The sequence below is a fragment of the Lucilia sericata genome, unplaced genomic scaffold, assembly GCF_015586225.1.
Source record: "Lucilia sericata isolate MDLA Ls3-8-SP2 unplaced genomic scaffold, ASM1558622v1 Contig000143F_arrow, whole genome shotgun sequence".
In the NCBI taxonomy this organism is placed as follows: domain Eukaryota; kingdom Metazoa; phylum Arthropoda; class Insecta; order Diptera; family Calliphoridae; genus Lucilia; species Lucilia sericata.
Window position 1 is genome coordinate 1 of NW_023994175.1, and position 13,459 is coordinate 13,459.

Below are 13,459 nucleotides of genomic sequence, written 5' to 3' on the forward strand. Positions count from 1 at the left end.
CTTATGAATATGACAGTATATATATACCTATATATATATATATCTAATGATTACTGTATCTTATTTTGTATTTATATAAAATTAATTAATCTATTACATAGTTATTAATCTTACAATACATATTTTATTGGCCATGAAGGCTTTCTTTGTATTGATATTAATAAATAAATAAAAAAAAAAAATAAAATAAATAATATTTACATATACATATATATAAAAAATATACAACATACAAACATAATATATTTTTTATATATATATATAAATATTTCGTGATTTACAATTGTACAATAATATATTAAGCTAATTTTTATTTAAAAAAAAAATAAAAATTGTTGGCTGTTTTTAGAGTCACAAAAAGTAATTGTACGAGTAATAAGAAAAACGATTTGGGAAAGAATAAAAAACTAAAAGAACTAAAATTATAATAAATTCATTTATTCTATATTTAATTTGTTTATTTATTTTTAATAAAAAACTATATAAATTTGTAAATAATCTATAGAATAGAGCGTTTCACATAATAAACTAAAGCCAAATAAAACTTAGTTTTTAAGACAATTAATTAAATAAGACTTAATGGCTAAGGATCTGAAAACTGTTTATATTTAATGCTTTTCTTATATTTTGTTTTTTTTTTTTTTTTTACTTAATTAAATTTTTATACTTAAATCTGTAAAGAAGGTATATAGAGGTTGTTTGTAATTTATGTAATTTGAAAAAAATTAAATTATTTTTAAATTAATGTTTTAGGGGTTTTGTATAATTTAATATCATTTAACTTGTTAGTTTTATAAATAATAGCGAAGGTGTATGTACTATATAATTTTTAAGTATGTAATGTTGAATTTTTACCCATTAAAAGATGTTGATGGATATAAGCCTACATACATACATATATTCTTGCATTCCAGTTATTTTTTGTAAGTATGTATGTTGATTTAAGGATAATAATTATTAAATACATCTGCATGTTGTGCAATTAATGTCCATCATAATTATTTAAAGGATACGGACAATTCGACTAAGCCGAACATTATTTTTTTATTTTTTTAATTTATTAATCAAATAAATAATAGAAATTTGTTATTTATAAACTTTATATGAATGTATTTTTTCTAACATGCTCAAATATTGCTTTTTAAAAGAAAATTGATTTCTTTACCAATGTTTTACAATAACTTAATTTTTTTAAAAGCCAAACATTTAGATACCAATTACTTATATATGATAATTTTAAGCATTTATTATTTGTTATAATAATTATTTTTGTTAATGTATATATTTTTATGTGTATGCACCTTTATATATTTTTATATTTGTGTTTAATTAATATTTAAATTTAGAGTTATATTAAATTTATTTTTATGATTATTATTAATTTCTTTACAATTATACAAATATCAATATGTTTCATACTATTGCTAATTTTCAATTTTTCTTTTTTCTATTAAAATATTTGTTTATTTTCAAGTTTATAGTTTAATAACTCTATATTGTAACGCATTCTTCTGCTGCAAGAGTCTTTACAAATTTTTAAAATTCGAATTCAAAAAAGAATAAATAATTTTGCAGATAACAGATCAAGTCAACAACTTAACGTATATAATAAAAATGATTGGAGGGGTCTTTCAACTGGAAAATAAACTGTAACAATTTCACTATGAATGACAGAGAATTTCCAATCAACTTCAATTGTTTAAAATATTTAAGAATTTTTGCTACTGAAATAACTTTCATATAAATTTCAGTTCTACATTTAAAATTCATGAGCCGAATATAAAAATATACACATACATACATGTAAGTATGTACAAAAATTAATTCCAACTTGGTTTCTAATGACAACAATAGTAAACCAGAAACTCTATATGAATATAAAATGTAACACACTATCAACGATTTCAATTGGAGCCATATTTTCTTCACCCTCTCCAGTATTCGTACATTTTAGAATAAATAAATATTTTGAACCACTATAATATGTGTACTTTGTGTGTTTTTCTTTTCTAAAGCGGGATGGCAGAAGAAAAAATTACATTTTGATTTCTTCCAGCGAAAAAAAGTATAATATGTTTAATATAAAAAGGGCATATTGGAAATAATACATAATTTAATTGAGATGTTTTTGTATTAATTACTCTTTACGCGCCTATTATTTACTTACATCTGTTGCTGGTCGCCTTCGATTGGCAGCAGCGACTGCAGCAGCAGCTGCTGCAGCTGCAGCTTGTTGTTGCTGCTGCTGTTGTTGTTGTTTTGCTATAGCAATAGCAGAAATTGTACGTTGAGTTAAATTACTACCAGCCCTTGCCTGTATCTGAATATGTTGTTGCTGTTGCGAATGCTGAGATGAAGTAGATTGCTGCTGTGTTGAGGCTAGTGTCGTTTGTTGTTGACCTAAAATGACAGTTTGCGTTTGTTGTTGAGGCGTTGTTTGAGATGCTTGAGAAGCTGTTATTTGATTTAAAATACGCTGATGTTGTTGCTGTTGAGCCTGATGTTGAGTAGAAGCTTTAATTGTTTTTAATTGTAATTTTTGTGTCGACATTACAATAGGCGTGGCAGTTAAGTTTGCTGAAGAGGTAAGATTTGTATTAGAATTGGCTGAAAGTCAATCAAAAACATTAAACATTATGCCTGACATTTACATTCTACAAATTAGTTTTCAGTTACCATTTATAGGAGAAGCAGCTGCTATTTTTAAAGTGGAGCCACCAATCTGTCTTTGGGTTATTAACTGACGACTACCGGCCAGTTGTTTTGTACCCACGACTTGAATATTGCGACCGCCCTGCTGTATTGTACCCACTAGTTGTATAGATTGATTGGTTTGACTTCCTGTTCCCGTGCTACTAACGGTTATTGTAGCTTGTTGCGGTTGATGGGAAGCCTTTTGCTGTTGTTGAACACTGTGTTGCTGCTGGACAATAATACTGCCACCGGTGGCCGTATTTGCATTCGTTGTCGTAACACCAGTTGATGAAGTAGATGATGTCCTTAAAGTGGCAGAATTTAACTTTTGTACACCAGATCCTACCAGTTGAGCTGTAACAAAAGGGGAAGTTTCGGGTTTTGGTTTTTGTTTGATTCGATTGATTGAACTGGCAACATGAATTTTGTTATTAAGTTAATTATAATGAAAAAGCGTAATTTGAATTTCGTTTTCTACATTTAAAGAAACTATAGTTTACGATTTTCTAATCGAATACTAAACTGATATTGAATAAATTTTTAAAGAAAAATGGCAAAAATAATAATGGCATGTTAAGAAAAAGGGAAACAAAATGAAATGTTTTTGGGAAAAAGGATGGTTTAAAAGGGTAAGATAAAATGTAAACAAATAAATAATGTCGGTTGGAAAATAATGTTAATTTTTTGTTAAGAAAGAATACGAATACGAAGTTTTTTTTAAAAGAAATTTGTGTGTAAGTATAAAAGGAAACGAAAAAATATAAAATAAAATAAAATTAAATAAATTATATTTTCCTTAGGAACGTAAACTTTTTAAGAAAAGCGAAGAATTCTTTCATTCCAAAATACAAATATATACAAGTATGTGAATACTTTGCTTTTCATTATTTTATTCTTATTGCAAACTTAAAAAGTTTTATTTTTAATCGCATTTATAATTATAACAGCACTTGATTTTACACTTACCGATGGGTAACGTTAACATCGTAGTTCCGGTATTTGAAGTATTCGTACCGGCATTGTTTGCACCGGGTGTATTTGTCACCCCAGCACCCGAATTATTGGTTAATACCACAGTTTGAGTGCCTCCAGTTGCAGTAGCAACTGCACCAGCTGGTAAGTTAACAACGGTGCCAGTTGCCGATGAATGTTGTTGCAATTGCTGGGGCTGCAGTGTTATAGTATGTTGAGTTTGGCCTTGTTGTTGGTTAGCCGTACTAACTGGTACTGACACCAGGAGACTTCTTTGTTGTTGATGAGCTTGTTGGGCAGAATTGGGATTTTGTGTCGTAACAACAGCACTGCTGTTGTTACTTGCATTTGCACTACCTCCTGCGGCTACAACTGATACGGTTGAATTTCCAGACTGTTGAGGTTGCTGTACGGCATGTAAACTTCCACCCGTAAGTTGAAGAGATATAGGTTGGTTGAATCCAGGTATTTGCACTTGAACATTTTGTAGACCAGGGAAGTTGGCCATAGCCCCTTGCAATGTGGAAAAATTTATGCCTTGCAAATTTAGCGTTGCAGTTTGTGTTTGCGTTTGGCTTTGTTGTTGCTGATGTTGTTGAGGTTGTTGCTGTTGCTGTGGAGGAGGAAGATGTGGTGAGGGCGACGGCTGTGGGTGCGGACTAGACATAGGCGAATGTATTGATGATGTGGCGGGGGATTGTACTAAAGTTTTTGTAATATACTGTTGTTGTGGCGTAGCTGGATGGTGTTGTTGAGGCGACATATTGGGAAGTGCCGTGCCAGCTGTTACGCCACCACTATTTAGTCTCTCGAGCAGACTTTGATTTTGGCTCTGAGACGACTGAGAGTGCTCTGAACCGGAAGGTGAAGGTGTTGCAGCATTCGCCAACAATGCGTTTAAGGTAGTCGAATTAGAGCCGCTAACACCTGCGCTTGAAGTGGCTTGGGGTACAGCAAATCCACTAGCATTGGAAGCATTTGAATCAGATCCTGGAGAGGGGGCCGCTACGCCAACAACTATAGCATTAGGTGGACCTTGAGATGTACTACTCAGAGAATCTCTTCTAAGGGCATTGGCTAAAACACGTTGCTGTTGAATACCACTATTGAGTATTTTTATACTACCGCCACTTGACCCTGTTCCACTCACCGTGCTCAATGTATAACCTCCGAAATTTGTGCTATTGGTCATTATAGCAGGGGGAGATGCCAATTGTGATGCTAAAGCTGACATAGACACACGGACCGTTGTTTGAGGTTGTTGATCTTGTTGATGCTGTTGTGTTTGTGTGTGTTGCTGTTGATGGAGATGAATTTGCTGTTGGTGGTTTTGTTGTTGTTGCGGGTGATTAGATGCCTGATTGAGATTCACCGCTATCAAATTGCCTGCAGCATTTGTTCGAAATGTTGCGGTCGTGCCGCCACTCCCAGCTCCACTGCTGCTTACAATATTAATTTTTCTACCCGGATTTAGAAGGTTTTGCAAAACTTCGTTTTGTTTACGTTGAGATTGATTTGGCACTGCTTGGGATTGTGTAGCTTGAACAAAATTCTCAGTGGCAACAACTGTCGCTGTCTGCGACTGCTGTTGCTGCGGATGAGATGAATGTTGAACCAAAGTAACGTTTTGTTGTTGGGTTGGCTGCTGTTGTTGAGTTTGCCCGGTAGATGTTGTAAACGTGCCACTTGCAACAGGAGTGCTTGTCATCGCAGCGGGAGCACTATTTAATAAACTTAATATGGAAGCATTACTTGAACTTTTCAACGTCGTAGCAGTATTGGAAGTGTTTGAAATAGAGGCAGCTAAAAATTAAAATAATTATAGAAATGTTAATATTTATTTCAAATGGTTTAATAAATTTAATTACAGTTTTGTTGTTGTTGTTGCTGTTGCCATTGATTTGCACTGTTCATAATGCTGGTAACGATAGCGCTAATAGCTGGATTAGCCTGTAAAGTGTTTGTAGTACTATTTGAGCCTCCAGAATTTCCAGTTACAACATTTGTTGTGTTGGTAGAACTATTGGCAGTGTTTTGTTTATGAACTAACTGTTGCTGCTGTTGCTGATTTGTGTTAGTCACAATAGGTGCTGCCTTCAATTGAGCTTGCTGTAGATTAGATAAAAGAAATTAATACCACAAACAAAAACATATATAAATTTTTACAAGTATTTTTGCTTACCAAAATTGGAACATTAGAACTAAGCTGTGTCCTAAGTGCTGAATTCTGTGCCGATTGCACATTATTCATTTGGGTGGTTGTAATGACTTGAGCCTTTTGCTGTTGATGGGACGATGCAGGTTGTATCGTAATCCCAGCATGCTGCAGCGCTTGAGCTGTTTGCTGTTGATGTAACGTTTGTGAACCAGTAGCTGAATGTTGTTGAACTAGTACCAAGGAACCATTGCTTAAACTAAGTTGATGTGTCGTTGTAGATGCGCCACCACTACTAACTCCTACAACTCCCGTTGAAGAAGGACCAGAACTTGTTATTTGCTGCAGCTGTATATGGTGAGACCCACCTGAGATGCTATTGGTATTAGTTGTAGTATTGTTGCTGTTATTATTAGAAGTAGTGGCAGTGAGGGTAGCATGCTGCAACTGCACAGTTGCACCGTTTGCATCTATATATTGTGTTGTAGCCACTTGCTGCTGTTGCTGCTGATGATGATGTAATTGCTGGTGTCTGAGAACATGCTGAACGGCAGCTACATTGTTTCCAGTAACATTTACTATATTTATGTTTTTAGTTACGTGTTGCGGTTGTTGTACTGTTTGTGACTGAGTTTGAATAGTGTTGGTATTTAAATGTTGTACGGTAGTTGGTAATAAATGCTGTTGTTGTCCGTTAGGACCAACAACAACCAAATGTTGCTGTTGATGCGGCTGTGGTTGTTCAGTTTGCTGCTGGGTAATTGTTTGCTGTATCACCTGTTGTTGTTGCTGTTGCTGCTGAGCTGCCAATAATGCTGCTTGTCGTTGTTGCTGCAATTGTAATTGTTGTTGTTGTAGTATGAGTGCTTGTCTCTGTTCTGGTGTTATTCCTGTGTGTGTAACTTTTGGTAAATGACCTGGAACCAAATGGGTTATCTTGACAGCTTTGCGCCCCTCCTCTGTAAATATTTCCGTAAACTGTTGTATATAACGATTTGCATGTACTCGTGTGCCCAAAGGAAAACGGCATGATTCCCCATTTCGTATACCTTCCCTGTAATCACGATCCACATACAATTCACCCAGGTACTCTGAATTTGATGGCCTTTGAAAAATCGATAATTTAATATGATAAACAACACGTCGACCCTCGTTGTCATCACGTTCTGTTTCCAAAATATACTCTTCAATCAATTGCGGCTGACAGTCAGTAGTCTCTCGAGGCCTTTCATTCGTCTTTGCGTATTTTTCAACACTTATTAATTGATCTGGCACCTTAAGATTTGCTGGATAGTCTAGTCTTGGTGGCCGTATAGGTCGTATTACATCTTTCGGACGTTTCGGTACTTTCGAGGCAAATGAAGTTAACATTGTTGCACTGACTAAAGGATTGACACCAGCATTGGTAGATGATATATTGGCAGCAGTTGCTGCGGCAGTAGACACCAGTCCACTTCTCGGCCTGGTGCGTAATCGGGTTAGGTAATCGCATAATTCAAGACCATAGTGATGAGTAAACTGATCCAATTTTCTCTTGCGATTTATTGAAATTTGTGTATATTTCTTCATTTGTCGTCTCAATTCGTGAGTATTAAAAAGCTGCCTTTCATGTTGCGAATTAATAGCATGCCGACCAATGTTTGGATCTGGGTCTAAACAAAGTGGCTCCGCTGTAGCTAATACCATTTGACTCTCCAACGCTAGTTTATCTTCAGGGGCGCAAGCAGATGAGTTTTGATTAAGTGTTGTTGCAACATGTTGTACATCAGCGAACAGTGTTGCATTGGTGGGTCTTAACAACACATGCCTCGTATCACAGATATTCGTTGAGGTGGCAAATGTTTGTCGAAAGTCACGTATTTGTGCCACCACACAACCAGCATAAAAAACATTGGGTTTAAAGAAGATACGTGGTGTCCCTGTGCTGTCGTCTTGGGGAGCTTGTAAAGTTATTGTGGTAGCTGCGAGCATATCCATTAAAAAGTCTGGTATTACTTCACGATCAATGCACTGCAGCAGCTGATCATTTTCATATGGCCATCGCAATACTTCAACTAAAGAATATTCACTAGCTGAGTTAGACAAATCTGTGAAAGAGCCGTCATGATCACAAGATGTCTTTTGTTTTAAATCTGGTGGTATCGATGATGGATATAATTTACTTGAATTAAAACTACTGTTATTAATCATGATGGTTGAACTGCGACTAGAAACGTTTTTTAAAGACACCGAGCCCATCGATGAGGATATTGATGACGACAGTGAAGAAAGGGAGGTCGACAGCTCCCCTTCTGTGTCAGGTATTACTTGGCGATCATCGTAGTATAAACCCAACGCATAGCCTTTATTTCCAGGGTATAAATTAATAACAATTGTATTAAGTCTTTCACATTCAACAACACGTTCTAATATAAAAGAACGAGTACGTTGTTTAAGCTAAAATTAACAGAAATAAAAGCAAAAATGCACTTATTTAAAATAACATATTCAATTATTATACTATGCGTGATAATTTTGTTAGTTACATTTGGAAAAGGCTTTTTGGTTAGTAAATATATTAATTCAATTCATACGTTTTAGGAGCACTAACTCAAAAATATTAAAAATCTCCTACAATATTACTATACTATAAAGGTTACACCTTTAATGTACATATGTATACAAATTTTTTTCTTCAAGAGGACTAAATATCAAAATGAAGAAATTTGGCGGGTGATATCACTTTTTTATTTCCATATTCGGAAAAAATATTTAAAAAGTTTTTCATCGTTGGCCTTTGTTATTATACTATGAGTGGTAATTTTGTAAGTTACATTATAAATATATTTTGGGAAAATGCTTATTGCTTACCGAATAACAACTTTCTACGATTAACGATAAAAATATTGTAATTTGAGGTAGGAAGACTTTTTTTAAATCCTTTTTAATGCGCTCATAAAGATTGTAACCATTTCTATGCATTTTTTGTAGTTTGCAAAATATAGAATTTTTTTCGTAAAACTATTTTTATATATAATTTTTATATTTATTGGAAGATTTTTTAAATTTGTAAATTTCAAATGCTGTGTACCCATCTAGTTGGATTTTGAATCTATATTTTGTATGGCTTTTGGACAATAACGAAGTTAATGCTCTTTTTGTATTATTTTCACCACTTTTTATTATTTTTTGAAGCAATTCGTTATATCGAGTACAAAATTAACTCATTCATTCGTAATATAAGGTTCTCAATGGAAAAAATGACTGTTCGTTAAATCCCGAATTCGCTAAACTGAATATTCGTTAAACCGGGAAACCACTATATCGATTCAATTCATACGTTTTAGGCATACTAACTCAAAATTATTAAAATTTCATACAATTATACTATGTATACACATTTCCAAACGTTTAACACATTTCAAACAGCTTTAATTCAGAGTTATTACATTAGGTTTCTATTATTTTTTCTGTTTTCGACTTAAAAAATAAAATATATAAAGTAATAATATTGCCGAATTTTGGTTATACCTTAAATGTAGTTATGTATTTATATATTGAGTCTAACATACTGTTACATATATTACTTTTATGTTAAGTAATCCACAAAAATACTTCCTCAAAATTCATTTTAAATTTAAGAATTAATTTACTGCAAAAATGAAATTAAGCCTTTATTTCTCTCTTATTATTGATATGTACACCCATATACATAGTTCTAAAGATTTCGCTTCAGCTGTTTATGTGCAATTGAATTAAATATAAAACGCTAAAGCATTATATTTCGAAAACACATAAAACTTTACACGAACATTTCTCACGACTCGATTCGAATTTGTATGTTAAATATATTGTATTTCGAAAGTTTTTCTTTCAAATTGGTACACGGAGTTACCTCCTTGACACATATGTATATTTGAAAATTCGTCCCATTAATTTCCGTAGTTCCTGAGTTTATCGTTACTAACAAATATTACACTTTTATTTGTATAGATGAAAAATTCAATAAATTAATCGCCAATATACGAAACAAAATATATGGAAAGACTTAATTAAGAAACTAAATAAAGTGTCTATGTTTTCTAATAACTGTACTATTATAACTCTGTACTATTAATATATTGATAATAAAAACTTCTATACTAATAATAAGGGACAATATACATATATAGACAAACAATTAAGAAATAATTTAAGGAGAATTGGTTAAATGTTTCCCATTATAGCAGGTTTTATGTACATATTTACCGCGATAACAGAAAAATGTTCAAAACTTAACTAAATTTTTAGAGATTTTTTGTCAAAAAAAAAAAAAAAATTGTGTATTTAAAACTTACCCCAGCTTCAGCAAACAAATTTAAATCATTTGCTAACAACTGTAAATAGTGATCTTTAATTCGTTCATGTATGTTGAAAAATTTGTGTGATGAAGTATTTTCCCGCTTAGAAGCACTTGTTGTTGAGGATGATGAAGAAAATGTATTAGTGCTTGTTGTTTGTGCACTAGAAAAGCCCAAACTAGAAGAAGTCGATACTGATCGTGATAGCGACGGTGAATGTGAAGATTTCGAAGAAGTTGATTCCTTAATCTTTTGCCTCTTACTAGGTGACGAGGTAGGCGATCCAGTTGTCGCAGGCGAAGTTAAAAGATGAGAATTGTGAGCATGATGATTGTGCTGATGTTGATAGTGGTGTTGATGATGGTGATTCACCGATGATGAGGATGTTGAAGAGGAAGGACGCTTATCAGCCTTTTTGTTGCTATTGTTGTTATTGCTACTATTATTGTTATTATGAGAGCCACTGTTATGTACACCTGGAGGCGTTGATAGTAATAAATCCGGTACAATAGGGGATGGTGAGGTAATTGTATTAAAATTAGAGTATGAAGTTGATTGTACCGCTTGCGGAGATGGATGCGATAGTGGTATGTGTTGTTGTATAGATGGATTGGGAGGAGGGGTAGGTTGGGCCAAAATTACGATATTGTCCAAATTAATGGAAGAATCTAAATTTTGATTTTGACAGCCGCTATTCGATATTGAAGACGTTGGTAACGGATTTGTTGGAGCCAGTAACTCTACCGGAGGTTGATCTGTTGGGTTTGAAGGTTCCTCATCGTCCTCAAATATGCAAAGAGGAGGTTGACTGGGGATTTGGGAAATATTGCAATGCAATAAACTGTTATCTATAAGTGATGACTTTGGAGGAAACGTAACAGAAAATGACGATGATACCAATGACGGTGGAGTAGGTGGAGATAATTGTTGTTGAGCCACATTTTGTATGCAGGAAGTCGTTGAATTATTATTCCCACCTCCAATATTAACAGCTGTTGAAGAGACATTTGTACCCTGCAAAGCAGATTGTAATTGATGGTACTGAAATTTATGTGGCTGCTGGGATGTTGATGAATTTGGTAAGTGTTGATAGGCTAATTGTTGTTGCTGTTGCCTAAGTATTGTCGCCGTTGTGGGATTATTTGAAGTCAACGTTTGTACAGTACTCCCTGCGCTACTATTAGCAGAGTTAGAGCCTTTAAGCTTTTTCAATGTGTCATTTATTATGAACTATAAGTAAAAGTAATCAAAATAAATTTATATATATTATGGCGTTAAACAAATTTAAATTACTTACATCAGCTTCTTGACATGATGAATCCAAGCTTTGCATTGTGCCAGTAGTGACTTTCGTTTACAAATCAATTGAAGCATTGACATGGACTTTTATAATTCGATTGATTCAATTTTCATTAAAAGGAACTTTTTCTATAAGCACATATGATTTCAGATTTAATAATTAAGTCCAGAATTTGTAAGCCTTCGTAGATACCTTTTTACTTTTCAATTCACATTCACAATACAATATAAAATATTTTGTTAGTTTTTTCATCTGGTGCCATTGACACTAATAATCCTTTATAATTCTTCGTGTTGTTTTTGTTTTTTTTTTATAACAAATAAAGTTGACGTATAAAGGCTCCAATAGAAAAAGAGGCAGACAAAACAGAGTTGCTTATTTAAAAATATATATTTTTAATAATGTTGCTGCAGAGGTATATTATGTTATTGTTAGTTTTGATAGATATTGTAATTTTTATCGCTTAATGCCTTTTATTAGGATTAATCTCAGCTCTATTCATTAACTTGTTTGTTATTCTATAAAAAGTTCATTCTGTAAATTAAATTTTTTTTCGTAATTTTTGTTATGCTTAGATATTATTTGTCACATTAAAATAAATAAATGACATTAATTTCTAAAATTTTTGCAACACTTATATCCATATATAATAAGGAAATCAATGAATTAAAATATATAATTAGGATTTAATTGTACATAACACAGTAAATTTTTATGATTTATTTTTTTTATACATTTTTGGGTCCTTTACACTCATACATTGTTATCCATCGTTTATACGCACTTTTTGCACATCACTTTTTTCATTTTATAGAAAAAAGTGAAATATTATTTAAATCCAAAGAACTACAGACAAGTATTGATAATATTTTTTTACTAATTATTAGATTGATTAATTATTATAGTATTTAATTTGTAAACTTTTAAAAATTATATTTTTCGTTTTTTTTCAAGGGAGAAAATTGTTTTGCAATTGTTTGCATTTGACACGATTTTTTGTGATTTTCCTTTCTTGCTTCTTTTACACTCTTTTGAATTATAACACTCAAGCTCTCTTTCATTCTTCTTTAAACATATTTGACAACCACAGCTGATGGAATATTGCCATTTGGATTTAATAAAAACAAGCATTAAACAAAAGAGAAAAATCCGCAAATATATCCAATAATGATTTTATATAAAAATATTTACTTTTTTATTTATTTTATTTCTTTTCATATCATTTATAATCAAATTGTTTTATAACTAATTTTGGTGTGGCAGTGCTGTAAATAGCGTTCTTTCTTTTGTTTGACATTTCATATTGCATGTTCACCTTTTTTGTTTCCCTTTTCACATTTTTTTTTGTAATTAATTTTATTTTTGTTTTCACAATTTTTGTTGTTTGTTTTATTTATTACTTACTTTTTATACCTTAATATTTCACATTCATTGTTTATGAAATACAATTTATTTTAAATTACTTTATTTATAACAATTTTTACCATTTTTAATATTTCCTCTTTTTTACTTTTCTTTCAATCTGTCAAATTTGTTTTTTTTTTTTTTTTGACAGCAAGAGTAGCGTAGAAGGAAAATATACTGAAATGCCGTTTTTCCTATTAAAACATGAATATATTTTAAGAAATTTGTTAAAACTTTTCAGTTTTTACATTGTATTTCTTAATTTGTACACTTTAAACCGTATTTATTAAAATTATTTGTAAAATTTTTGTTTCGTTAAACCCACGAAAATTCTTTACACAAAGCGACCTGCGAAACGATGATTGGTAAGTGTTGCCAACAGTTATGAGATTTGTGACATATTTGTGATAATTTTGAGACAATGGATTGTCAAACGACACTGGGTCAGAAACCTGCGGCTATTATGCTGAAAGCCATCTGAACCTAGCCGCCGATAAAATTTTAAAGCCGGCGCCAAAAATTTGTCTGTTTTGTTGGGTTGAAAATTTTAATAGCTTTTTTGAAAATTTCTTTTAACGTATATAGATATAATATAGATTTTTTAATATTTCGGTT

The 13,459-nt window shown here is 32.1% G+C and overlaps 1 protein-coding gene across 10 annotated transcripts; it reads right to left on the reverse strand.

Moving 5' to 3' along the window:
- Positions 1–500: 500 nt before the first annotated feature.
- LOC119601084 lies at positions 501–13,227 on the reverse strand. 10 transcript variants are annotated; one of them, XM_037951798.1, is made up of 8 exons: positions 12,925–13,226; positions 11,438–11,814; positions 10,138–11,370; positions 5,849–8,257; positions 5,535–5,775; positions 3,661–5,469; positions 2,677–3,048; positions 501–2,607 (listed from the first exon to the last, which is right to left on the reverse strand). In XM_037951798.1, the coding sequence occupies exons 2-8, from the start codon at positions 11,471–11,473 to the stop codon at positions 2,156–2,158; spliced, it is 6,552 nt and encodes a 2,183-aa protein (XP_037807726.1). In that variant the 5' UTR covers positions 11,474–11,814; positions 12,925–13,226; the 3' UTR covers positions 501–2,155. The 10 variants fall into 10 exon arrangements, with proteins under 10 accessions (XP_037807726.1, XP_037807719.1, XP_037807725.1 ...); XM_037951791.1 differs by having other exon boundaries at positions 11,438–11,974; XM_037951797.1 differs by having other exon boundaries at positions 11,438–11,779; positions 12,845–13,226.
- Between the last annotated feature and the right edge of the window lie 232 nt (positions 13,228–13,459).

Excerpts from the sequence above, each read along its gene's own strand:
- LOC119601084 (XM_037951798.1), bottom strand. The coding sequence starts at position 11,473 with ATGCAAAGCTTGGATTCATCATGTCAAGAAGCTGAT. Across the intron at positions 8,258-10,137 it reads ATTTGTTTGCTGAAGCTGGG|CTTAAACAACGTACTCGTTC; the intron begins GTAAGTTTTAAA and ends TGTTAATTTTAG. Across the intron at positions 2,608-2,676 it reads AGCTGCTTCTCCTATAAATG|CCAATTCTAATACAAATCTT; the intron begins GTAACTGAAAAC and ends ATTGACTTTCAG.